The 27899-nt window shown below is 43.4% G+C and overlaps 1 protein-coding gene across 1 annotated transcript; it reads left to right on the forward strand.

Annotated features, from left to right (window-relative positions):
- Positions 1-426: 426 nt before the first annotated feature.
- kif26bb (kinesin family member 26Bb) lies at positions 427-27152 on the forward strand (the record flags this gene model as incomplete). The annotated part of the gene is given in 16 exon segments (XM_079215182.1): positions 427-486; positions 685-1020; positions 3938-4417; positions 6702-6823; positions 6919-7090; positions 11613-11822; positions 12135-12228; positions 14036-14307; positions 15696-15873; positions 16055-16193; positions 16466-16625; positions 17354-20552; positions 23452-23621; positions 25646-25769; positions 26940-27094; positions 27096-27152. Coding segments are annotated over 16 exon segments (5928 nt in total).
- Positions 27153-27899: the final 747 nt, after the last annotated feature.

Below are 27899 nucleotides of genomic sequence, written 5' to 3' on the forward strand. Positions count from 1 at the left end.
CACACACACCATCACACACACGAGCCCCTGCTGTGGAGGAGAGAGGTTTGGGAAATTACCTTTTGAAATGGCCTGAATTCCATTAAAAAAAAAGTTTCTTGTGACTCTTGTGAGTAGTGTTTCTGCTCACTACTGCCCCCCAGTGGAGATTGTAATAAATAACTAAGTGAATCCATGAAGCGTTTCCTCGGTGCGCTCACTCCTTCTCCACTGTGCCTACGGTCACTCCTCTGAGGACAGTCTCCAGCTTCTGAGTTGGTCATATATATATATATTTAGATATATATATATATATATATTTTGTTCATGTACGCCGATACTATGAGTGAAATATGTTTGCTTTTCATCCACGTAGCTTTGGGGAAATCACATGAAAAGCGCGCCCTGCCTTTGTTCGGATATCTTTTTAAATATTAACAAGTTGTCATGTCATCTCTGACTGGAAGAGGAGAGAGATGCCATGCCCCGGCGAGAGGACCACACTGGGTAAGTCACATTCACTCGCTATGGACGGGATGGGGTGTTTGTAGAAGCATTGCTGGGTCTTTATAGAGTTTTAAAATAACAATTCAAGACAAAACAACCAAACAAAAACATTTGGGTGTGGTAACGGTTGTCCTTGACATCTAATTCCCCGCTGCCAAAGCCCACGTACATCCTTTCTGCTGCTGGTTTCTCTCCCAGAGCTCAGAGGCGCAGCTTCCCTGTGAGCCCGTCGGCTTCTCCGCGCGTCTGACCGGGAGGGAGCGTCCCGCTCCTGAGGGGGCCGGCGGCTCCAGAGGCGACCCACACCGGAATACGTGCCAGAGAGCGGACGCTGTCCCGCACAAGTCCCTCCCGGGCACGCTCGGAGACCGCGTCAGGAGCAGCCTGTCCTCTGCCAGAGGCGCCATGTCCGCGCAGCCGGGCTCCGGGAGGTCCGACAGGAAAGTTGCGTGTTGCGAGAAGTGCTCCGCGACCCTGGTGGCTCTGAAGAAGCAGGCTCTGAGCCTGGCGGTGCACCACCACTTCTCCTGCAAGGTCAGTGCGCCACGGGGCTGCGGGAGGATGCTCACTCTGAGCTGGAGAGGAAAGAGAACATGTTATGTAGACAAAATGCAGTGAACACATCTCAGGACTCAGCACGTGGTGGTGCAGGGTAAGGGGACAGAATACTACAAATAGCCCCTTGAAAACGGTGGAGCCTCTATGGCAGATTTGCTATAAAAACTTAATTTACTCATAGCCAGTAACATATAGACTGATATTTAACATCTGAACACACAACTCACATTATAGTCTTTTATTATAACACCAACATGATTCAAACAGCACTAGTGGTCGCAGAGATATACCTTTTTTTTTTAGTTTGTATGACATTTACGAGCAGAGGAACTGATGGAATAATAATAATAAGGTTGTATTTATTTTCAACAAATTAACTGTGAGAGAGCGGAACATATCATTTTATGTAATACAATATAATATATGTCAATATTCTATTCCATTATAAAAGCTAGCGCTTAATAATAAGTCAATGAATCAATTTGTTGATTGATGGAAAATTAATCAGCAGCAATTCTTGATGGATAAAACATTTAAGTCTTTCAAAAAATAATAATAATAAAACAATGGGTCGTCTCCAGTGTCTTGAATGTGAACATTTGCTGGTTTTCTCTCTGCTATGACAGTGAATTGTTAATAATATGGGTGTGGACTGTTGGTTAAACGAAACAACCAATATGAATATGAATATGTCTGCTTGGGCTCTGGGAAACACAAACATTGACCTATTACTTGAGAAAAAAATCATAAAATCAATAAGGAAGATAATCACGAGTGGAAGCCCTCATATGATCAAAGACGTTTCAAATAAAGCTTCCACTTCTAACACATCTTCTGCAGCGCTGCATGTTTCTAAGTGTTTTAATGTCAATGTGGGCATCGGTCTCGAGAGGAATGCACATTTCTGCATCCATCTGTACATCTGTCACCACGAGCATCCATCAAACACACTCCAATCGACAAAGTAAACCAGTGCCAATCCTGCGTGAGTGGTTCCAAATGGGCATGAATATTTCATCTCGACATCCCTGTGTCATCTCCACAGTCCGCTCCATTGAGGGAGGACTCTTTATTTTGGTCCTGCTAAGTGGGATGGAGCCCATAGCGTCATGGAGAGAGACCACAGGCCAGGAGAGCGACGGCATCTTGTGGCTGCATGCATGGTCAGAACAGAGAGATCTGATAAGCCGACGAGCTCCTCGCAGGTTTATTGATCCGAGCATAATTTCTCAAAAGCCTCTTGGCTCTGTAATGTCATCTTTTTTTGATGGGTTTGCAATCTGGCTGAGATGGAAAGTCCAGTCGCCCATCTGGCTACAAGAGCACATTCAGCCCTTGATATAGCTGTCATCATTTATATATGAGTAATGCAAGACGCCCAAACCTGAAACAGGTGGGAGACTTTGCTTATTTTGCCAATTTGATGTAGAATAAAGAGGATATTGTAGCATATGTGACTTAATTAACCCTGGATATGGAGATTTAGGTTTAATCCCTGATGTTTTAGTACTTTTGGAATTTCCGTGGCTTAATTTGACATATAATTGAGAGCTCTTACACAACTCCTCTTGTGGAATATAAATCACTAGCAATGTGCTGATGGGTGGGATGGATGGGATGTCAAGGGCAGACCAGATATACGTGACACAAGAGTGTCTCTGTTGGGATGGAAAGCGAGACTTTAAAGGGCACATATCACGTTTACATGCTTTAATAGGTATATAGTATATATATCATGAATATTTTCTAGACATTTCATTAGAAAAACATGTGTAAAATATTTATTTTCTGTGATATTGTTATCTGCTTTTTACTTAGATTAGATAAGGCTTCAGGCTATTGTCCCATTGTGTTTTCCAGTTTATAAGTCCAATTTATAGTCATCTACATGTATCTATTTGCAAAGAAATGTTCAGGCGGAAATAAAAACCTTATACTTTAGTGTGTTCAAACTTATATAACTCAGTGTCAGCAGCACTTGAAGTGATTCTGACTATTGAGGGGGAAAAGCTTCAGATTGTTATCTTTCAAAAGAGACCAAGACCATGCATTTACTCCAAATAGTTCAAGTACAGTTTGCAATTTACTTTGGGTATACCTGGATAGGTGTTTTTCAGCTAATTTTACAGGAACGCTAAGAGAAAACATAAACATTTTGTCTGAGTTTTTCAGTATTCATCCTCAAACTCTCCGTTTTAGTCTCATTCAAGCGTCACATCAGAATGTCTAGATATCTATTTAATTATTGTCATCCAGCTTAATAACAATTGTCTATAAAAAAGTAATAGTCTCCTTGTTAAATCAAGATAATAATATTTAATGATTGGCCAGCACGCATTCACAGTTTCGTCTTATTGTTGACCATTAGTTCTTTACTTGTATCCAAGGAACAAGGAAATATTCTTTTCCTCAGCAAGGAAAATAAAAATAAAATTCTGCGAGGAACTTGTTGTTCTCTATGAATTGGTGGTTCACAGCAGAGATTCATCACTTTTTTGTTTACACTAAAGGTGTAGTAAGTAAGGTTTAGCTAACTGCACGTTTAATGATCACAGGGGGAGTGTTAATCAATACTACTGGCTCTTTGATTACTTTGCTAAGTGCTAACATTGCTTGCAGTGCTCTCCCACAAATCCATTTCCATATGCACAGTGGTCAGTCATGCAATCCTCAAGCCAGAAATCAAACAAAGCAAATTAGCGTTGTTATTGTGTCTTCACCAGAAGCTTGTGCTGAATCTCTGATCTCATTATCTTTGTCTCTTTTGTGAAAATACACACACATGCTATACTTCAAGTGACTTGACCTCAAACGCCTCACTGCCAAGTTTACCTGCAACGTGTACACGTTCAAATATTTCTTCTATCTTTTTGAATTCTTTTTGGATTTGCAGGACTCTGGTGACCTGTCTGTGTTCCTTCTCGACAACCTTCGCGTCCACAGTCGGTCCACCAATGAGTCCCGGGACAGGGAGCGGGAGCAGGGCGAGTGTGTGGCCTGCGGCATGAACCTGAACCAGCTCAAACACGAGGCCGTCCATTTGGCTGTGAGCAGGGGTCAGCCATTAGCTAAGCCTCCCTTTGAACCCAGCTTTAGCGCTGGGACACTGCTGGGCCAAAGTGAGACAAAGCATGGAGACAGGGCTCCATGGGAAGCTGCTGCCACGGCTGTGCATCAACCGCACAGTCGCACCCACAGTCCGCACAGCCCGAGAAGCCCGAGGACGCCTCAGAGGACCCCTCAAACCCTCAGACGGAGGGGGCCCAAGCTGCCCAACCCCGATATGGGCCGCTGGGTCGAGCAGCAGCAGCAGCTGGTCGCTTCTAAATCTGCGTCCGACGCTGACGGTGTCACCATGAACCCTTACCATAAGGTACCCCTAAAAGCCTTCTCTCACCACTAAATCACACATAACACATCTCTTAGTGTGCATTCCCCTTTTAATGATCTATATGGGTAAAGTACGTCTTTATGGGCGCACGCGTCAGCAAAGCAATGATTCATAGCGCCTAATCGGAGCCTATTTAGATCCCATAGCGGAGGACGTTGTTTAAAAGTACTTTTGCTAATGTAATGGAATTGGGTCATGATTTACCCCTGTCATAAAAGCCAGCCAGTCAAAAAGCACTTGTGATCAATAGGGGGATGGTTATATTTAAAAGGGTGGCTGGTGAAATATGCATTACTGTGATGGAAGCCGCACTATATTGAGCCCCTCCCCCAAGTCCCCAATGTCATGAACCTGAACAAGGTGAGTGAGAGTGCTTTAGATGATGTTGGTTCAACTTTGAAAACATTTCTTTGGTTTTACTCCTGATCCATCCGGACAAAAAGGAAAATCACAAAGGACCATCCGCCAAACGCCTTTACCGGAAGAGCAATCATACAATTATATCTTAACAACTGTAACTACGCACATAATGGGGCGGTGAGCAATATAAAAATAGTAAAAGTGCAAAGACTTGGTTATACAATGTGTTTATCTTCTCCAACATACGCTCCAAACAATAGCATGTCTAGCTAGCTAGGTTAGCTAACCTAAGTTAGCATTGCTCACAAGGACGAGGGAAGTTTTCATACCAAAAATATTTTGTGGGATTATACAAAATAATAATGAATCTGTTAACAATAACTCATGTGTGGGAGCTGGTCCTGGATGCTGTCAGAGTGTAGGCTAACATTAGTGGGCCTGTTCGGCTCTTTATTGGATTTCCGGAAGTTTAGGCTATCCTCAGCCAAACCTGTTATCTGTGGTAGCGTTATGTTCAACAATCAGTTAATGTTAGTCTTCATCCTAGAAGTCTTCCACCTTGAAACGTAAAAAAAACTGACAATAAACGATATGTCTTCCTTGTCCAAGCAGCTAAACCTAATTATGCTAGAAAAAGGCGAATGGAGCTAGCGTTAGCTTAATTCGCTATAGGTGACAGCCAGCTAGCAACAGCCAGCTAATTGGACTGCTTTTGTCTACTTCTAAATCAAGCACCCCTTGTTTAAAAAAGTACTAAGAATTTAAAGTTGCAAATCTTCTATAACTACCATTCTTTGCTCTGTGAGAAGAGACGCTGCATGGACATAGCAACAGCAGCTGAATTGGACTGAAAAAGCCTTGAGAGCAATATTGTAATACACCTCTAGTTCTTAATCGACTTGCCTTATTAAATTCGACAATCACTATGCAACATATCGTACTCGAATGAAACTGTCCTGGCTTTGAGAGACTGCATGAGAGCAGATCAATACAGGTTCATGAAACAATATGAGACGAGTGAAAGTGGAGGACGAAGAGGAAGGAGGGAGGAGACCAAATTAAAGGAGGAAGCAGGAAAAAACGAATCGCAGAAGAAGAAAAAAAGGAAATGAAGAGTTTTAAGATGGGGGGAGGAAAGGGACGATGGGCGGGAGAGGAGATAGCAAGAGATAATGAAGACAAACACAGAGAGAAATCAGAGCAGAAAGGGAAAGAGAAAGTGAAGATAAAAAAAGGTTATGACAGAATGCATGAGTCAACTAGAAGACAAGAGGAGGGGCGGGGGAGTATCTATACATTATCCATTTAATATGGCTTCATTCATTCACTTAGCCCTGTCTCTATTCTCCACCCAGTCTCCTTCCAAACGCACTACTCCTGCAGTTCTTCCACGGCTCTAATTGGCAGTTTATGGTGGAGCATCATTACAAGAGAAAAAACTGAGCTGGCATTGTTATCTTGCCCCAGAAAAAGGCAGAGACATCGATGAGACGTGGAGCTTGAGAGCGCCATACGAGAGCACTGCGATACGAGCATGTTGGCCCGCGGCAAGGCCGGTGGCTTCATGCTGAGCGGCAGGCAGCAGCCAATGCATGTCGAATAACCATGTTGCACACACACGGTGCAAAGCGCACGCCAGCTACCGCAGTGTAAGTGATGCTTTATATCAAGACAGCACTCACTACAGCCGTCACAAACTCTTCCTCGTGCAGCTAGCCAGAGCCGTAACACGACTAATGGTTCCTGTTTAACCTCCTGCGCTCTCGGCCTAGATGCAGCCCTAGACAGACACGCCCCGCAATTATCGTCCCCAGAGTAATTCCTGTGATAATAGCCCTTTTTTGAGTGGGTGCAGGAGAGCAATTACTGATTTTGAGTTTCATAACGAGCTCTCTCGCTCCAGCAGGCTGCAGATGCTGCTGCACTGGTTCGTGGGGACGCCGGGACGGTACAGACGAGCTCCAAGATCCCTCACATATCCAGAGTGGTGACCATCGCCAACACTGCTGCTATGTCCCTGTTAGCCAGGTAAATACATATGTATACATATAGAAACTGTGTTGTATTCACTGGCTACACCCTAAGGTTTATGGGTATGACAAGGCGTTCATTCCTCCCTGTAGGGCTGCTGAGAAGCTCAACTTAATATCCAGGAAAAAGGGCCTCACCTCGGATCCAGCTCCCACTCATTTGTCCACCTGCTTCAGGGAGTGGATCCAGAAAACCCCACCGCCCGTCCCGTCCTGCCTGCTCCAAGCTGCCACGAGAACCAGAGACTCACCCAGCGTTGCCAAGGTAGACGCTGGGCTTCAAATTCCAGTAGATTCACTGTATATGAGTATGGATTGGGTGTAATTTGCAATAATTACAGCACAACTACCGTTAGTCTAATTAATATTGGATGAATGAGTAATTGTAGTTATAAATTCTCATCCAATTATCAATATTTCAGTGAACATTTCACTAATACAATTAGTTAATAATATTAAATATTAAAAAGGAATATTTTGACATTTTGGGAAGTACCATGAATATATGTTCTTGCTGAGAGTTAGATGAGAAGATTGATACCACTCTCATGTCTGTAAGGTAAGTATGAAGCTACAGCCAATAGCCAATTAGCTTAGCATAACAACTGCAGTGAGGTAAGCAGAACAGAATTCCCTGTAAAACCACAACGTTTGTATATGGATTGATCAAATGAAATGGGAATATATTGGATAACATTTGGTAAACATTTGAGATCTTGGTGGGTGGTTTTGTATTTGAACTTTTGACCACATGGACGTTAGCTAGTTCAACCTGCTTCCAGTCTCAATGCTAAACTACACCAACTGTCCCTAGATTCATATTTAATGAACAGATATGAGACTGCCATTGTTCTTCTTCTCAGCTCAGCAATAAGCATAAGCATGATCTTTTGTTCTGGGTGAAATTATTATTTTAAAAAATCGACAGACTTTAACGTTAACGTTAACAGTCGCTACATCCCTACAACTATGACTCAAACGCTGCTCTGTGGGCTCCACAGAGAGCCTTTAATACACTAAAATGTGCACTCAGGAAGACCATGCAGCCTGGGTTCAAAGTGCAATGCATTTGAACTCTATGTGGCTTTTTGCAGCACATCAAATACATCAGCGTAGGACAATTACAAGGGGGAAAACACACCACAAGCTCATTAATGGAAGCAGCTAGTGCATGTTGTAAAGAGATATACGTACAGCATGCATTACGGTGTACACACGATCCATATCCTATTATTTAGAATAGAAACAAATACAACATGTAAGAAAGTTCCCAAGAGCCATCTTACTTGAAGTGTCTTCGCACTACCAGGATACAATGTTACTGACTTGATGAAGATAAATGCTTAGAATAGGTCTGGACAGCTGGTGTACAACCACCATCTTGGAGGTGTTCTTACCACCCCTGTTGCAGAGTAAAGAGGTCAGTCAATTTGGAGGAGATCCTATATCACGCCTTCTTATAACACACTGTAATGTAGTGCTAATGTCTCCATCTTGTTCCTCTCCTCCTTCCCACTCCCCTCCTCTGGGGGAAACTGTGGGGATCAATACGGCTGCCTGTGCTCCCCTCGTCTCAGATAGACGGACTCTTGGGTTGGGTCTAGTTACAGATAAGGGTTGAGATAGACCCCACCGCTAGCCACACCTGCCGAGCACTCAGCTCTGTGTGCCTCTGCGTGCCAGAATATATACGTGTGAGAGAGCGGAGGGGGATTTTCTCCCCTTGTAAAAAGGGTCTCTTGAATAATTTAACCCTCATAAATAGAGTTTGACACGTGTTCAATAGGGTTAGGGAGCCACTTCTTGCATAAGATACTACAATTATGATTTGGAGAAAGAGGGGACAGACACTGGGAAATAATCATGTGGCAGATGGAACATGGCTTTCAGATTTTCTAAATGTCAATGACAGATGATGTCATCGTGATGTCATGCAGTCCTGGACCATTTCAAGAAACCCGCATTCGATTGGGTGTCATGGCACACAGGGCTATTCACAATCTTGTAGACCTGAATCCTGATCAAGAATAATGTTATAATTGGTTTATCAACCTTAATAGAGCGTATAATCTTTTTGTGAGGTAAATGTTGCCTTGTCTTCCTGCAGACCTATGAGCCTTGTTAAATGGCTGTCAGAGTCTGGATCTAACTTAATTTAAGACCTTAAAGCCTCTAAATCTGAAGGCTTCCTGTAGAGAACTGCATTACGGAATTAATGTCATGACATGCGGAAATATAGCGCGGGGGTTTGCATAGCCATGCAGCTGTAAGTGCATGTATAGTTTCTCCACTAACTAGATGAACTGGCTGTCTAATGCACCCTAAAAAATATCTTATTTAAAAAAGAAATATCAGTTAACATAAAGCAACATGCTGCTCTCATATGTATTTCAGTTTATGGCTATGAAACAAGAGAACAGATATGAGGGTATAGGGCGAGGCAATGTTTATTTAGCCTCTGTCGCACATTTTTAGCACTGAAGCAAGCGCAAAAGAAACACCTCAATAAGACATTGAAATACAAATTAAAAAAAAATTAAAGAGCCAAAAGAATAACAAATAAAAAAGATAAAATATAAAAAGCAGCAGACTCAGGGTTTGTTCTGTGGTGCATGAAAAGTGAAAGCCGTTTCTGCTTGTTTAGTTTTGACTCTGGAGACAGAAAGCAGACATGTACCAGACCACCTGAGAGGTCTCGTGGTTCATAATGTAGAAGAAGAGCAGAAGTAAACCTTTTCTTTATCAACCAAAAGTAGTATTTTGAAATTATGTCTTTGACACAAAGGAAGCTGGCGTGATGGAATCAGCTGCAGAGTCCTGTAAAGACAGTGGATACTCTGTGACTTACTTAAAACACATTTTATAAAATCTCAGTAAGTAAGGAGGTGAAAGTGAAAAATTAGTGAAGTATGCTTTGTATTGCATACTGTCGTGTTGTTGGCAAGTGCATCCATCATTTCAAGTGTTAATTGTAAAAAGAAATGTTCATTGTAAAGGTAAGTGAAGTGAAACATTCAGCAGAAATGCCATCTTTAGCTCGGCTTCCCAATGCTCAGACCTAATCCTGTTTGACATTTAGTTTGTTCTGCCAAGGCTCTCCTTGTCAACCGAGGTGTCTTGCAACCTTCGTTGCATAAAATAGTATCTTAGCCGCCCATGGCGGAGCAGCAGTGGTTCAGTGCTGATGTCTCACTATTATAGTTCTCTCTGTCACAGCTACATTTGATGTCAGGCTTCTGAGTTAAAACCCTGTTTTGGTAAACATAAACAAAAGCAATGTGTAAAAAGCAAGCATTGCAGCCTACAACATAACAGGAAGCTTAGTCAATTAGTGGATGTTGTGAAATACATCTGGATGATATATTTTTCTCAATCTACTCTGGAGTTCAGGAAGTCTCTAGATGGCTAAAACGCGCAGAATTTGATATGAAGGTATTTCTGAAACTTGCTGTTTTGAAACTCAAGCTTTCCCCCCCCATGAAAATTTATTTTAAAAATAAGTTAAAGTTACATGAACGCCTCTCACATTTTTAGACCACAGGCTTCTTCTGAAATCACTTACATAGCTACATGCTACATGCTGCTACAGCAGAGCACCGCCTCACTCCCTGTATTTAATAAATAATGGAATCTTCTCCTCATGGTATCTCAAAGTAGTTAAAACATGTTTATCCCCCTATATGTATACCGTTTGTATACAGGGGTAAGTGAAAGTGTACACTTAAGCATTTCATCTTTCAGTCTGTCGCTGCTCACTAGCTAACTTAGCGCTAGCTGGGTGCACTAGTATACTAGTAGTAAGCTAACTGCCAGTTGGTATTAGCCTATCCTCTGTGGGGACTTGAGGTAAATGTTAGCATGCTCACAATGATAATGCTAACATGCTAATATATGATAATATAATCATGCTAATTTGCTGAGTCTGATATAATGTCATTAGTTTTGTAGGAATTTGGCCATAAACCAAAACAGCTATTGAAAAAATAGTTTTAGTTTTACCCGATGATGCCGAAAAGGCTAAGGGTCCGGCAAAGATTTTTAGTACAACATTTTGTTCATAATGACCCAGTCCAGCACCGAAATCCTGGTCCACTCATTTGTCACATCCCGCATCGACTACTGCAATGCCCTCCTCACCGGACTCCCCACCAAACTCATCAACAGACTGCAAATCATTCAGAACTCAGCCGCCCGGATCATCACCTGAACCACATCATCGGACCACATCACTCCTGTACTCATCCAACTTCACTGGCTCCCTGTACAATACCGCATCGACTACAAAAACCTTCTCCTCACCTATAAAGCTCTCCACAATCTAGCCCCCACTTACCTTTACGACCTCCTTCAGGAATACACTCCCTCCCGCACTCTCCGCTCATCTTCTTCTGGACTGCTAACCATCCCCACGCCACGCCTCAGTACCATGGGTGCCCGAGCCTTCAGCTGCTCAGCACCCAGGCTCTGGAACTTCCTCCCCCCACACATAAGACAATCAGACTCCATCACATTATTCAAATCTCAACTCAAAACTCATCTGTTCAAACTGGCATACACACTATAACTGGTCCCTGTGCACCTCACTTGTTTTTATGTTGATGCTCTGTTTTACTATTGTTTATATCTTTTATGCTTATCTTTTACCCTGTATTATTTTATTGTAACTGTAAGGTGACCTTGGGTGCCTTGAAAGGCGCCTCCAAATTTAATGTATTATTATTATTATTATTATTATTATTATAATATACTGTACATTTCAACATGCCACAATCTCCTGTGGTGAACAGGTCATGGTGTCGCTGAGGGTGAGCCCAACGCTGTCAGCGGGCCAATGGCAACCACCTGTCCTCCACATTGACCAGTCCAAGAGAAGAGTGACCATAATGGAACCAGTCGGCAAAAGCCAACCACAAGCTACAATGACACTCGGCAGGGATGGAAAAAAACAGCTGAAGACCTTCAACTTTGACGCTGTCTATCCTCAAGAATCAAGCCAGGTTTGGTTCTGATTACCCAGCATTCATCTAGCGCATTCTGTGTCTTTTCAAGTATTCAATGTATATTTTCCCATCTTTACATTACACACCATGGGTTGTTTTTCTCTCTCTGTCTGATGACCTGAAAACTGATAGGGCCTGGATGGCCACCACAATTACACTGTCCATCAATTCTATTCAAGCTCTGCTTACAGTATCTAGGCCCCGAGGGAATCGAGTGAATCGGTATGCTTCTTTCGTTTCATTGGCTGTACCATCTCAGTGCGGCGGTGAATCATAATATGCTCGCCGTCCTTTGTTCTCCCTGACCAGGCCGAGGTGTGTGCGGGCGTCTTGGCTGACGTCATCCGCTGTGTGCTCAGTGGCAGCGATGGATGTGTTCTGGGTTTGGGATGTGCTGATGTGGGTGAGTAATCGGTCGCTGTGAGGGGCCACAGGTTAAAGTCTCAAGATGAGAGTGGGATGCTTTTATCTGTGCTCCCCCTCCTCCTGCTCCTCCGTCCCACTCCTGCTATCATTCACTCTTTCTTTATCACTTAAACTCCCTTTTTTACGTCTCCTCTCTCCGTCCTCTTATCAATTGTGATACACATTTCCACAACAGGGACAAAAAAAGCATGGCCATTTAGTCATTCATCTTTCACCTGTTACTGTGTAAATAAAAGCCTGTTCATCAATTATACAACACACATGCTTTTTCAAAAGCGTCCCATTCTGCCTGATAGGCATTTCAGCATACTGCACAACAAGACTGCTGTAGCACTGAGCTCAGGGGGGACTGTAAGCAACATGGACTGTAATACGTCGCTATTAGAGAGATGGAACCCTGCACTTAGCGTCCGTGAAGGGGTTTAATAGATTTGCACACACACACACACACACACACACACACACACGCACACACACACACACACACACACACAGACACACACACAAGGTAAGGACAGGGTCTCCTTGGAGCTTTTTCACATGACGCCACTCTCCGTAAATCTGATTGAATTAGTTGGCCAATACAAACTGCATGGCCCACAGCCGGTGGATATCAATCTCCACCCCAGAATACTATTCCCTCTGAATAACGGCAGGCAGCTTGGCCTTTAATTCGAGTAAACCAATTCTCCTATCCTCATTCAATTAGAGTTTGGATAAGACAAGAGATGGTAAAACAGGCCCATATAGCTCAAAACTAATGTGGGGCAAATGTGCACTTGGAGAGACAGTATGGCATCAGTCCAGGAGGAAGGGTTTTTGGGTGTGTCTGTGAATCTGCTCCATCTTTATGGAGTTTATGTATTCTGTATTGTTATTTGTGTCAGCTATGTTCACCTCCACTAGCTTACGTTACGTGAGCATACATGTTTGCCTGGAGCTGTATCTCTGTGAACCTGTGTGCAAGTGTGTCCATACCAGGCTGGCCATTTGAGTGTCATAAGAGTAATTTATTTGTGGTTCCCCAACCCTGGAAACAAAGGACACGCACACATTTTTACGGGTGCGATCTTCTTTAAACCGAATACAAATATTGTCATTTCCAATATTACACATAATAAAAGCATAACCAGAGCAATAGAATAACAGTATATTACACCATTATGATGCTACCTGCTGGTTTTGTGTGGTTTATGTTGTGTAACTGGACTGCTGGTAGAGGATTGATGGTCTTTCTCTTGCTCTTTGGTTCCTCCATGGATTCATTTAGAAATACAAAGGAAATTAATTAGCATACACTTACAGAGTTGAACATGCTTTCAAACTTCGGTGATTAACTGGGCATTAAGAAAGATGGTTTAAAGGTTTGAAAACAGAATTGAATGTTGATAGATGGAGTGCCCTCTAGGGTGTCCTCCCAGTGGAGAAAAGGTGATGAAGGGCCCCTTCCAGTTGAACAAATCTGAGGCCCTTGAGGGCATTTTCAGCGTGCTGGTGTGCAACTTGGGCCCCTTTAAAAAAATGTTTTTGCTTCAGTTGAGATATATCAGTCTGGTCCAAGTGGAGAGACATACCGACAGATATAGTATGTCATTTTAAAGAAAGATTTGACGACTGTGGGTCTCAAACATAAATCATCTATAAACGGTTGCTCTCAAAGTGTATATTGTATGCATTGATGGGCCGCCTGAGTGTTTAAAAGAGAGCATGCTGTGTTTGTATATGTATGTTTGTGTGTCTGTATGTAGTATGCATACATCGGTCTGCTCTGTCATCCTCCTCAGGCTCCTGGTCCAGCATGGTGGGGAGCGGCGAGAGCACCCAGAAAGCCGGGCTGGTTCCCTGTGCCATCTCCTGGCTGTACAGCGCCATTGAGCGGCGGCGAGAGAAGACCTGGACCGATCTGACCGTGTCCGTGTCTGCCATAGAGCTCTGCTGCGGAGAGGAGGACACAATGAGGGACCTGCTGGGGGAGGTCGCCCCCTCACTAGGAAGTGTCCAGAACAGTCCAAAAGCCCATGTCAGACTCCACGAGGACCCCGTCTATGGGATACAGGTAAAAGGAAAACGTGGCTTGTTAAATGAAAACTGTGTCGCTCTCGGTCTGTCTGTTGTTTCTGCTAAGAGCAGCACATAAGGGTCTATTGACCCAACTTGTTGGTGTATTTAACTATAAAAACCAAATTAGAATAGAACAAAACAGACTTTTTGTTATTGGTATGATTATGTACAGTTTAATCAATCTTTGGAAACAGATAAAAGACGCCCTGAAATCTGGAAACCAGAGAGCCAAGGCTATATATTTTGTTGCTGACAAGTGACAATTTCTTGGCTCTACTTGCGTCCAAGGTTGAATAATTCACATACAAGTGTTATTTTACTGTTGTTTGAACAGCTGTGAACCAGAAAATGAACCAATATTACATTGAAACCTGCTCGGGTATCTGTATCATCCAAAAAGCTAATTTATTGCTCATTCATTTTCAGAAGGAGGTGTCAGCGCTATTATAGATACTGCTCTAGATGTCTTGTTGTTTGATTTTAGGCTTTGCCCTCTAGATATGGTACGATTAATGTTAATGTTTATTTAGATAATCAATTTAGACAATGGTCTACACTATATGTGAGGAGATTATACTGGTAGGCAGGGAAGCCTATTCAATTGAATAAAAGATTACATCTGATGGAATTATGATGGTGCAGCTATCTTTGCCCTGGCACTTCTGCAAGCCAGGACATTTTCATGCTCTGGACAATTTTGCTTCCATAACATATCTTCTATCAAACTAGTGGAAAGAAAACATTCATTTTAGATTTCACCTAAATTCACCAAAGATAACCATTAGGTAATGCCTAATATATACGTAAACATAACATTTCAGAAAACTTACAATGCAAAAAAGTATTGCCCTAATGTCAGTAATCATGGTGATATCTATTTATTTTTTTGTCTTCAAAATGTCAGACATTTTCTAATTTTGTTTCTCAAAATGTGTTTTTTCTCACTCTGACCAGAAGGGACACTTACACCAAACAATCCTGTTTCATTCTTTTCTACATTCTAAAATATTGTATAGAGGGGTTTGCTCATTAATCACTAATAGCCTGATTTATAGAACATTTGAATAATGTTGGTGTTACAATAAAAGAGTATAATGTGAGTTGTGTGTTCAGATGTGTAAATATCAGTATATATGTTACTGGTTATGAGTAAATGAAGAAGTGAATTATACAGTTTTTATAACAATATCTGCCATAGAGCCCATATGGGCTCCACAGTTTTCAACGGGTTAAATCAAAATTGGAATACGAGAAATAATACTTTTTTGTCAACTTGGGACATTTCACGGTGTTATCTATTAGTTAATAGATATTTACATTGGTGTCTTCCCTTTATTATTATATGAGGAGATTACATGAGATTTTGTGTCCCCTTCCTTGCAGCTACGTAACCACAACCGGGTGAAGGCCCCCACTGCTGAGCGGGCTGCTTCCCTCCTGGACGCGGCCATTGCAGCACGTCGGCACAATGACTTCATCACGTACTTGTCTCACACCTCCATAATGTTCTTCACTCTCCACGTCCAACCCCCTCGAACAGAGAGCAGCACAATTGGCAAAGGTTGTAATGAATTATTCACTGACCAAGGGGGATTGTCCCTTGTGAATTTGGTGTTTCCCCATGAATTATTTGGCACAGTTAACTCTAAATTCTGTGCTGATTTTCATATATATCTTTATATAATTCATGTGTTCTTTATTTGCATTTATACTCTTCTTTGCTCTCTGACTTCCATGCTTAGGTTCCCGTGGCCCCACAAAGTTGACAATGATAGATGTGTGTAGTGGTATGAGGGGTATGAGCAAGAATAAACCTCCATATTCTGAACTGGGCCCCGTTGTCTTATCTCTACTAAGTGGACATAAAATCAACCCCATCAAGTAAGAACGCATCTCCAAAATATGAAATACATGTATGGCACACATTGGTGTAGAGTGAACTGCGTTAATATTTTGACACTGAGCTGAAGTTCATTCTTGCTGTTGGTCGTGCAACTTGTTCTCTAAAAATAGTAGTGTATTTGCCTGTAAACCCATTTCATAGTGGCTTAAAACGAAGCAAAAACAATAACAACTGCACCAAAATGTTGGAAATTGAAATGACTGATGCATCCTTTGATTAATGTCTGTACATTTGCACTGTCTTTGCACAGGGGCAGTAAGTTGACTATGCTCCTTCGAGAAGCCTTGGGTCATGTGAATTGCCATACCGCAGTGATTGCTCAGGTTGATGACTCACTGGCACACCTTCAAGAGACCCTTTCCACCATCCAGCTGGCTTCTCGCATCCGCAAGACGCAGAAGAGAACAAAGGTATAAGGAAAACGTGTTTTTATTTGGAAAAAGCAGGCTTGTTAAATGAAAACTGTGTCACTCTCGGTCTGTCTGTTGTTTCTGCTAAGAGCAGCACACAAGGATCTATTAACCCAACTTGTTGGTGTATTTAACTATAAAACCAAATTAGAATAGAAAAAAACAGACTTATTATTATTGGTATGATTATGTACAGTTTAATCAATCTTTGGAAACAGATAAAAGACGCTCTGAAATCTGGAAACCAGAGAGCCAAGGCTATATATTTTGTTGATGACAAGTGACAATTTCTTGGCTCTACTTGCTTTAAAGGTTGAATAATTCCCATACAAGTGTTATTTTACTGTTGTTTGAACCAGAATTTTTTTTATTATTACACTGAAACCTGCTCGGGTATCTGTATTGTCCAAAAAGCAAATTTATTGCTCATTCATTTTCAGAAGGAGGTGTCAGCGCTCTTACAGATGCTGCTCTAGATGTCTTGTTGTTTGATTTTAGGCTTTGCCCTCTAGATATGGTAGGATTAATGTTAATGTTTATTTATTATTTACTTATCGTACATGTCCTGTAACATATTTAACCATCTCTTAATGGCGTCATAGTGTTAGTACCCTTTTTGCAAAGGAAGAGAGAGTGATGGTTTTCAATGCAACCCATTGATATATTCGTAGATTTTTGTTTTTAGTCCTGTTCTAGAACTAACTCCACAATTCATCTTTATCCAACAGCAGTCCACTTCATGTTCTCCTTGCGGGAGGAGTCTGACTAAAGAAAAGAGAGGGCCTCCATCTTTGTCCCTGCGGGCGTTCCACTCCACCGATGAGGTAGACGCCGACCTCCCTCGTTTCCGTTTGCGTGGTGAACTGGATGAGCGCTCCAGTAGCGACCAGTCCTGCGACACAGTCATCAAAATAGACTCGGATGGCTTGGTCTACTCCAAAGCAACCTCAAGACTGGCACAACCTGAATTTGTGCCCATCATACCCTCTTTGCATCCTAACAAGGCTGACATGGACGACCCAGAGTTTACTGCTCTGCTCCAAGAGCTTCTTAGAATTCCTCAGGGAGAGAAGAAGAACGAGGAAACGGTTCAAGGGAATATTGAGGTATTCAAAGCAGACTTCAAGCAGCCAGGGAGGGACTGCTTCAAATGTGACACATTTGCTGAACTTCAAGAGCGCTTGGGTTGTATCGATGGAAGTGAGGCGACAATGGATGCGCTCAAGTCTTCCTCAAAAGGCCCTTCTGTTAACAAGCAATTCACAGCCAATTCACAACCCCAGAAAGACACAGGGAAACAGACAGACACCGAATCATCAGAGGCACCACAGAAATTGTTGTTGAATCAGGGGTTGGGCTGCAGTCAGGCCTCTGTCGGAGAAAAGCAAACAGATGGTGCCTTCCCCGGGGACAGTTTCCAGAGAGAGGATTCAGGCCTGTACGACTGTGAGGAGTGCAGTGGAACCAGTTCCAGTGAAGAGCTGCTAAATCAAACTCTCAGTCTTAACATGACCTGTCGCTCTGAGCTTCCCAAAAACAGAGCTCTTAAGTCAGCTGATAAGCTCTGTTCTCAGAACTGTAATGTGGAAGCTCCGGGCATGGCCGTCACTAGTTCTGCACTTCTGCCAAAAGGTACACAGGAGAGTTCTGAAGCTGCTGATTGGTTCAAACCAAACAAAAGGACCTCACCCGTTGGCAAGAGCTCCCCCATATCTCCTCCGTCCTCCTGCTCCTCTTCACACTCCTTGGCTACCAGTGTTGTACTCGGAGATGTCTTACCTAATCGCCCCACAGAGGAGGTTAAGGAAATGAAGGCCACTATCACAGTTACCGTTCAACAGCCACTAGACCTGAATGGTCAAGATGAACTTGTGTTCTCTACGGTGGAGGAGGTGACCATCAGTGGGGCGTTGGACAGAGGGAGGACAGGTGGAAACATTATTTGTATCAGAGACATTGCCCATTCACAGGCACATGTTCAAGTCTCTGCCAGCTCTCAACCAATCAGGATAATCAGCAATGTTAGCGATGAAACTGTAGCCGCAGGATCCTCTAATACAAACAAAAGCTCAGTAGCTCAATCTCGAGCTACAGAGGCTACCACTGGCAAGCCCCAGCATCAATTCAGAAGGGAAACAAGGTTCTTACCTTCATTTATAAATCATATGCTGATTGATGCAGATGTGGATTGTGAATTTGATGGTGTGAAAGAAAAAGAAAGTCCATGTGACACTTTTACAGAAGTCAAATCACAGTCTGATCTGCGAGGGATCGGTGTCAAATGTCCAGAAGACAGGAAGCCTCCACAGAAGACGAGTGGTGCTTTTACTTTTGAGACACATGCAAAAACGTCGGACAAAGTCTTTGACGTATCGTTTAGCCAAGGTTTTTGTAACCCGATGATCTTGGAAGATTCAGCTTTCTGCGATGAAACTTCGGGAAACGACATGCGTGGCAAGAGACCGAGACAAACAGACAAGAGCCACCCGAGAGACAGGGATCATGTTTATTCCACCAACGCTCCAAAGGGCTCTGAGGTGGGGGAAATCAGTTCCAGACGTGTTGGGAATGCCCCCAAGATGATTGGTTTTTCACCTAGTTGCCAGGAAACCGCCACCGCTTCCTTTAAAACAGGTAGTTTGCCTAGAGGCTGGCAAAACGCCAACCGCCAGGACGGTTACCATTGTGGTCACATGGCAGACAACCACAGAGACCCAAGGGGGGTGACATCATCCACTCCGTGTAGCCCAGGAGTAACGCTAGAGAGGAGGCAGGGCAGACAGCACTCCCCGGCGGACCACGGCCTCCGGGTCTCCTCTCCTCGCAAATATGGAACAGAGTACAAACAGCATGCTAGTCGTGCTCCTAGAAAGGTGGTTGAATCTCTGTTTGAGAACTCAAATTTAAGAATGAATCATCATCATCATGAATCATCATCAATGAAACATGATCAGATGAGCGGGAGGCCAAATTCGCCCATTGAGGACAGCGGCCGGCTTTTCAGTGCCAAACTGGAACAGCTGGCTACCAGGACTAACTCCCTTGGGAGAACCCCAAGAGACTTCCCAACTCTCGATCGAGGCAGTAGTCACACCTCCGTGAGCTTTAAGGGGAGCTCCAAGGGACGTACTGAAGGGGCTTGTATGGTAGGTTATAAAGGACATACTGAGGGTGATTGTACCTTACCAAGGGCGAGCAGGAGCCCCAGGAAGAATCCTCGGACTGACCGCAGTCATCACTTCTTTCTTTCTGAAAAGCCTCTCGCTCAGTCTGCTAGGCATAGCCATTCCAAGCTCTCGGCTGTGGGGAAACTTAAAATGGCCAGCCCCAAAGTCCGTCGACTGTCTGTTCCCAGCATCAAGAACCTCAGTCTCCCCCACAAGGGCCTGCAGCAGTCCATCAACCGCAGCGCTAGTCTTTCTCCAGACTGTAAAACTGTTAGCTTTGAGCGGTCATCCTCCTTTCTCTCCTCTTCCCCTCCGCGGTCTTTTCCCTCCATCAGTCGCACTCCGAGCCAGAGCTCCACATGCTCATCCACAAAATCTGCCATCCAGGGGTTTGTCAACAGCCGGCTCTCAGACCTCCTTAAGGAAAGGGCCTCCAGTCCCACTTCAGGAGGACTGGACCAAATGACCTCGCTGCCCTCGCCATACAGCCGGGTGACTGCTCCCCGAACGCCCGATCACCTGAGCGGGCACGCCAGTGACACCACCAGTGTGTTGAGTGGAGATTTGCCACCAGCAATGGGGAAGACCTCCCTGAATTTCTCGAACAGGAACAGTATGGTGAGCAGTGGATATGACAGCATGGTGAGGGACAGTGAAGCCACGGGCTGCGTCTCTCACAGAGACTCTGGCAGCAACCGAAGCGGCTCTCTTCTCAGTGTGGCTCGAAGCAGCCGGTCATCTCGGAGGAGAGGCAACGCAGGTAAAACTTGTGTAAATGGCCTTTTATGAACTGATCTGGATGACTTCCTCTTCTGGAAAGATCAGAACCTCATCCAAGTGTCAAGTCTCCTTTTATGTTGTTGGTGTTACATGTTAGGTTTGCAAGTGTAGCCTCAAAGAAGTCTAAAGCTACACGCATGTTCCACCAGGACACTTTTAGACCAATTCACATATTTATTTTTTACTTAAAGCAACCAATTGTTTCTATTGATTTCAATACAGTATGATTTTCAACTGATAACAATTTTATTGTATGCCATGTTTTTCTTGACTTTTGTCAGTTGTTTATTATTGTGGTATTGTAAGTCAGTTAAGGGTAGAGACTTTTTTGATCTGATGTTTTGAACATACAATCAGGTTCATTTGATTCATGTCATGAAAGTGTAATGGTATTTCTTATTCAAATTTCAATCCAGTTCAGTACTTTTTGCAGAAATCTGCCATGTTATTTCTTCCCTGGACATAATCTACACTATCACATTTTCAAACCTTTATCCACACAAATGTTATGAACGATACTGTAGTTCCACCATAATATTGTTTGGTTTGTAATATGACCACCTAACATATTAATGTGACATAAATTGGAGATGACATACATCTGCAAAATGCAGTCTTTAAAAGCCTAATTGTGTAGGAGGTCACATTATTAATATATGAACCCGGTGACGGCACTTACTAATGGCAGCACAAGTGCAGAAAATGAAGAGGGGTTTGGCTGGTACAGTGAATTATAAAGATGTGTGTGCATACTAACAATACTCGCTAATGGAATTATACATTGAGAAACGTTAGGTCGACACAGTGAATACTGCTAATGGAGCAATAAAAACTGGAGACCTGGATGAATTTATGAATTTATAGCCCTTAAACAAATTCTATTGTTAATTGTAAGATTTAATTCTGTCTGTACTTAATTTCCTCCTGAAGTGTTCCCATCCGTATTCAACTCATCTGCATTCTGACAAAAGCTGTACCCATATCATTAGAATTAAAACATATTCTTGAACTTAATACAAGGAACTTGTAACTGGTTATGATAATATTGATGCCTCCATATGACCTATATAAGCAAAAGAGACCATCGGAGAGAAGATTGGCTAGTGCTACACAGTTTTTCTTAATGCTTGTCATCGGGTCCGATTCACCGCGAAATCAGACGAAGCGATTGACATGCAGGTTCACTCCTTCAGCTCAGACTCCGGCGGGGCCTCCGGCAGCAACCGGCCCACCGTGGACAGACCCAGATCTGCTTCTCTGCCACCTTCGACCTGCAGTCGGAGCTCTGGCAGGAGGTGGAGAGCTCTGGCAGAGCTCCGGCCCGCCGGTCCTGGCTATAGGAGCCAACACCCAGCTGCTGGAGGCCCAAGTCGTGTTGCTGGGCCCGCCGGAGGGAGGGGAGGCGCTGGAGAACCGGAGCCACCGCTTACCCTGCTGCAGTAAAATGAGAGGTTTTCAGGACTCTTATGCTGAGTTCATACCAAAAGCGTTGCGAAATATTCGAGTAGATTACATGCAAAGTCAATGCACAGACGATTTTTTGCAACGCTTTTTCGCAACGCTTTTTTGCTTTTTCGCCCGAGTTAAAAATTCACCTGATGCTGAGTCTTGCCGTTGCTGAACTCAACTGCTGCTCGTCCGCCTGAAGTAGCGCTGGAAGCGGCTTCATTCAGACGCAGGTCGGAGCTGTGTGTGCCTACGGATAATATTATGAACCCAGACACGAGGGCGTTTGATGTTCCGAAGTTTGTGGTACTTCCACAACAGAGGCAACTGTGGCTAAGTGGTCATCATGCCTGTCTTTCAATCAGAGGGTTGGTGGTTTGCGCCCCGGCTCTGCCAGTCCATGTCGTTGTGCCCTTGATCAAGACACTTAACCCCTAATTGCTCCCCGTTGCTGTGTCTGCGGTGTATATAGCAAAAATGTAGGTCGCTTTGGATAAAAGCATCAGCTAAATGAAATGTAATGTAACATGTATGAAGCAGAACTAGTGGTTATTTCAATGGTGGATAGAGGAAAAGGTAACTGTTTTCACGGAGTTAAGCCACGGAAAAGCCGCGTCCCCTTTCCGCCACGAAAAAGTGAATGAAGCGAATTAACCACATAAGCTTGAGCGAGTAAACTCAGGCGAACGCAGCATTATGATCAGAAACACTACCTCTTTTGTCCACAGGGGCCGCCAAAATGAACACAAGACGAAGGTTACTTGAAGTAGCTTTAACGTGATCCCCGTGACACAAAGCGTGAACTATCTTTTCCTCTACTGGCAAACCAGTGAATCCAGGCAGAGTTACAGAAACCGCGTCTCATGTCTGGACTTTTATGAATAATATGGTAGCGCTGGCAAGCTGTGTTTGCCCTCAGGCAAGCTGTCTTCTCTGCTTCCCATTAGAGCACATGGCCTGGGCATTGAAAGCCACTTAAGGACACCAGCCTCCATTTATCATACACGCCTCTCCTTTTTGTGAAGTGTGATGCTTTTAGAGCACAATGTCAGTTGACAATATTAACGTAGCGGCTCGGTAATACTCTGATTTCCAGCATTAGCCACCTTGTAGACCTATGAGCACCAGGAGCAGTGACCTGAGAACAAAACAACATCATCTTACTGTGTATTTATTGCTATAACTTTAAATCCTGGGCCAAGTCTTTATTAAATTGAGTAAACAGTGCCTTTTCAATGGATCATGACATATATCAACAACATTAAAAATAAACTAAAATGCCAGAATGATTGGGTATTTTTATAGTGAAGAATATCTCTGCAGTTTTACTGTGTAAATGCAGTAGGAAGTTTCAGAAATGGGAGAAGAGAAAGAAAAACAAATCAAATCAAGCTGCAGCGTCTCACTGCACTCTTTGCCTCGCCCTGCTGTAGGTACTCACCAGCGTCGCCTTTCCCATGATGCACCTCTGTCCCTGAGACGCTCGGCTAGCGGTCTGCAGTCTGGCTGGGTGGATCGGGGAATCCCAGAGGCCTACAAGATCAAGGTGTATGAGATCGACAGTGTGCAGAGGATGCAGAACAGAGCAGGTGCTGGCAAACAGGTGCTGTGTTTATTTAGATTTTTAGGAGGTTAAAGGGCATTATGTAAAATATGACCTTTATCAACCTCTTTTTGCAACCAATGGAAATAGCAACATTGGTTGAACATATCGCCACCCGACTTTTTTTTCTTTCTCCTCTTTTTGGCCCCCTTTCTTGATTTCTTCATCAGGTTTGACAAAAAATCCCTCTGCATTTTCCCATGGAAGTCTTCTGACAGCTGACGGTTCTCTTCTCAAACGCTTGTCTCTTAGCCTCCTGGATTAGCGATTGAAGCTAACTTATATGGATCTACCAACAAACCAGTTAAAATAGTTAGGCACCTGTAGTTGCTTGAGAAAAAATACAGTGTAAATGTCAATCAACATTTCATATTTTTTGCTGCTCATCTTTATTTTAGAGTTGTAGCTACAGGTTGAAAACATAAAGCTACCACTAAAAACGCAAACAGAGTCATTGTTTTTTTGTTATTCTATATCAGTGTTTTCCAAACTTCTTTTCTGGGGTACACTTATTAAACATTGAAAAACATTGGAACCCAATTCACAATAGCCCTTATCCATAAATTGATAAATTGCGAGAAGAGTGAATTTGTGCTTAAATGAACGTTCCTGACCATCTGTACTGCCATTTGGACATAAACATATCTTGATTATTTTAAAGAGATATACGTTTGATAAATCAGAACATTGTTTCATGCATGTGCTATTGAAAACATGTACCGTAAAAATCGGGTTACAAGCCACTACTACCTTCGGTCAGTGTCCCCGTTAGCTCCCCGCTGTAGCCAGCTAGCGCTAGCAAGCACTAACTGTTTAGGGCCCCGGCTCGACACCCGACTCGGGCAGCGGGGGACGCGGGCAGTAGCAGCAGCAGCGGCCAGTAGCAGCTGCTAGCTCCCCGTTACTGCTGCTACTGGCTAGCTACTAGCTACTGGCTACTGGCAAGCGCTGCTGCTAGCTTGCTACAGCGGGGACACCGACCGGAGGTAAATAATAATAATAATAATAATAATAATAATAATAAAATAACCTGCCACCCACCGAAGGGTCCCGACCCACTCTTATTATATATTTACTTTCCTCTAGACTTGTTATTGTTGTGAATGGGAAACCAAAACCGGCATAAACCATGACCTAACAGAACTATTTGAAGTGTGCAGGTTGTATCCTGTAAGCAGACAAAGCCGTGCGCTGCTTTGCTTTAATCCCATGTGGGCAGCTTCAGGCCTCATGTGTGCTGCGTGTCGCCATGATGAGAGAGAGGGGATGCCCATGAGACCTCCACCCGTCTCAGGGAGGACAACTTTGATGCAATTTTAATGACCACATGGGGGGAACTGGGTCAATGCTGCAGCAAAGAACAAAGAAGGACGCTGGATGTAAAAAAAATACATTCAAAAAGAAATAGCACTTTTTTGTTTTTCATTGGGCATCATTGTGGGGGCCAAACATACAACATGTTGTAAAGATAATAATGATGGTGGTGAAGTCCTGCAGCACTGCATGCATCAGAGGGTAACATGTGTATTCAACTTGGAAACTGCCTTTTACTAATAAGGTTAGGATAATTACAGAGTAATTCTATTTAGGAGTCTAAAGACCTGTCCTGTCTCGCTTCCCAGAGGTGACCTCCCTTACCTAACATGGTGTTTATGAGTGTGTGTGTGGGGAGAGAGAAAGAGAGAGAGAGAGAGAGAGAGAGAGAGAGTGCTGTTGTTTATTCAACCGCTAAAGCACCGTGTGTGTGTGTGTGTGTGTGCGTGTGCATTACTCATGTTGTGGGAAACAAATAAAAATGGTTTTGAGACAAAATGCATGTCCCCAAACCGTAAATCAATTTCTTTGAGGGTTTTTTATTTCAAACAGTAGTAGCACAAGTTTTTAGAATACAAGCTTTTCATGAATGATTATGTGTTGTGTGAACCTTAATAAAAGTACGGCATGTGTGTGTGTGTGTGTGTGTGTGTGTGTGTGTGTGTGTGTGTGTGTGTGTGTGTGTGTGTGTGTGTGTGTGTGTGTTTCAGGGGCCTGCATGCTTCAGTGCCAAGCTGAAGCTTTTGGACCCCCGTCAGCAGAGGGTCTCAGAGGTCTGGTCCAGATACAACCAGCTGAGGCGAGAGCTGGAGCCCACCAAGTGGAACCAAGAACGTCAGTCCTTTTGCTTCTGCGTTTGAGGAAATAAGCTTTTATAATAATATTTGTTTGGTTTTTGATAACAAAAATATCGCAGTACATTTGAATATATCTGGTGAGTGGAGTCACAGAAGCCGATCAATTAGGGCGCCAACTAATGATTATTGCTGATGATTTATTTGAACAATGAATCATGGTAGCATCTCCAAAAAGCATATTTTGGCCGACCAACAGTCCAAAACCCAACGATGGAGAATTAACCCGCATGTAAAGCAGCAGAACACACCACAGAAGCTGGAGGGAAACTGACCTTTTTGCTTTAAACATTAAAATGTAGAACACCTACAATGGTGATGCAAGCGTGTGAACGACCCAGAGAGTCACGTTGGGTTTGTCCGCTCTGGGCTCCTGAAGAAACATGAGGAGGACCCGCTCTGTATGTAGATATATACGGCTCATTCTCAGGTAACAACAACGCCACAATTGTTATTTTTAGGTGATTATACACCACAGAAAAAGGGCCACTGTGAGAAAATAATAATAAGAGATTTAATGAATTTGACTATGAGGAGACGTGCAGCTCTGTGTTGCTGACTGTATGAATCCAGAAGGGGATTTCACCTCAACAGCAGAGCAATAACATAGAACGCACAGCAGACTAAAGGCTACTGTAGACTTTTTATTTTTTATATTATGACTTTTAATAATTAAAATTCTGTCTTTATTCTCGTAATATTACAACGTTTTATCAAAATATTACACATGTATTCTGGACTTCTCAGAGATGGATATGTGGGATTTGTTTTAAACATGAGCAGAAATCCTGCTGCAACACATACACGCGATTAATATGCTATTAATGAGCTATTAATGAGCTATTAATAAGCTATTAATAAGCTATTAATACGCTATTAAAGTCCAGAGGTTTATTCATTTGAATGATATCTGTACCACTGCGGTGACGAGGTGCCATGTGCACATTTAAAGGTTGAAGAGTAAATCAGGACGACACGTGTGTGTTGACAGAAGTTGTTTTCCAAAAGAATAAGTATTTGACTTTAAATATCATATTCCATGATATTTGTATATGATATTATACTAGGTTACACTGAATTCAGAGTGTTACTTTCCATAAATCTCTCAGCCCTCCCTGTCTAATGACTGTCCCCTCGCTGCCCGCTCCAGCCGCCCCGGGGCAGGCCTTGGACGAGGACTCCCCGGAGCATCTGGAGGCCCTGGAAGCGGCGCCGGCCCGGCTGGAGGACAGACTCAACCTCTGCAAGGCCGGCGTCATGATGGTCACCTGCTTTGATGCCGAAACCAGGAGACGGCAGAAGAAGAAGAAGAAGAAGCGGCAGAGAACAAGCGCCAGAGCAGAGAGCCTCGAAGGGGAGCTGAGATGAATTGTGGCGAGGACCGGCTGGATGCTCTTCTGTCTCTCAGACTCAGAATGTTTGGGATGACAAATCCAGAACGTTCTCCTCGACCCCGTTACCTCTGGTCCCTGTGGACGAACCAGGTGCTACACGTTGTCTTCCCTCATGGCAGAGCGTCATTCTCACAGCTGCCAGGAGTCTTCAGACGGGGCTCAAACAGGCTGCCATGCGATCTACAACCGACTGACTCATTTAATGGAATATCAAAAACCATCATGACCTTAATAAAATATGCTCTTTTTTCTGTTGTCCACCATTAGATGCAGTACAGACGTGTTTCTCCTTTAAATACGCTGATTTATAATACTTTTTAAAGTGTTGTCGAGTATTTTAAAAGCAGCCGCTGCAGCAGTTAATGCTAACGTGACATTTCAGTGTAACTATCTTTTGACTACAAGTCAAAGATGTTAATCTGCTGAGTAATGAGATCATAAAACCATCTGACTCTGCATTATCGGTTCTCTCAAGGCTTCCTTTGGGTTCAATATTTGACAGTACACTTGCTGTTGGCTAGAACTACTATGCATATTCAACATTTGAGCAGAGTTACCGTAAAAGTCGGGTTACAAGCCGCTCCTACCTCCGGTCAGTGTCCCCGCTGTAGCAAGCTAGGAGCAGCCCAAGCTAGGAGCAGCGCAAGCTAAGATCAGCGCTAGCTAGGAGCAGCGCTAGCTAGCGCTGCTGCTGCTACTTGCCGCATCCCCTCTGC

This window comes from Taurulus bubalis, assembly GCF_910589615.1.
Source record: "Taurulus bubalis genome assembly, chromosome: 3".
In the NCBI taxonomy this organism is placed as follows: Eukaryota; Metazoa; Chordata; class Actinopteri; order Perciformes; family Cottidae; genus Taurulus; species Taurulus bubalis.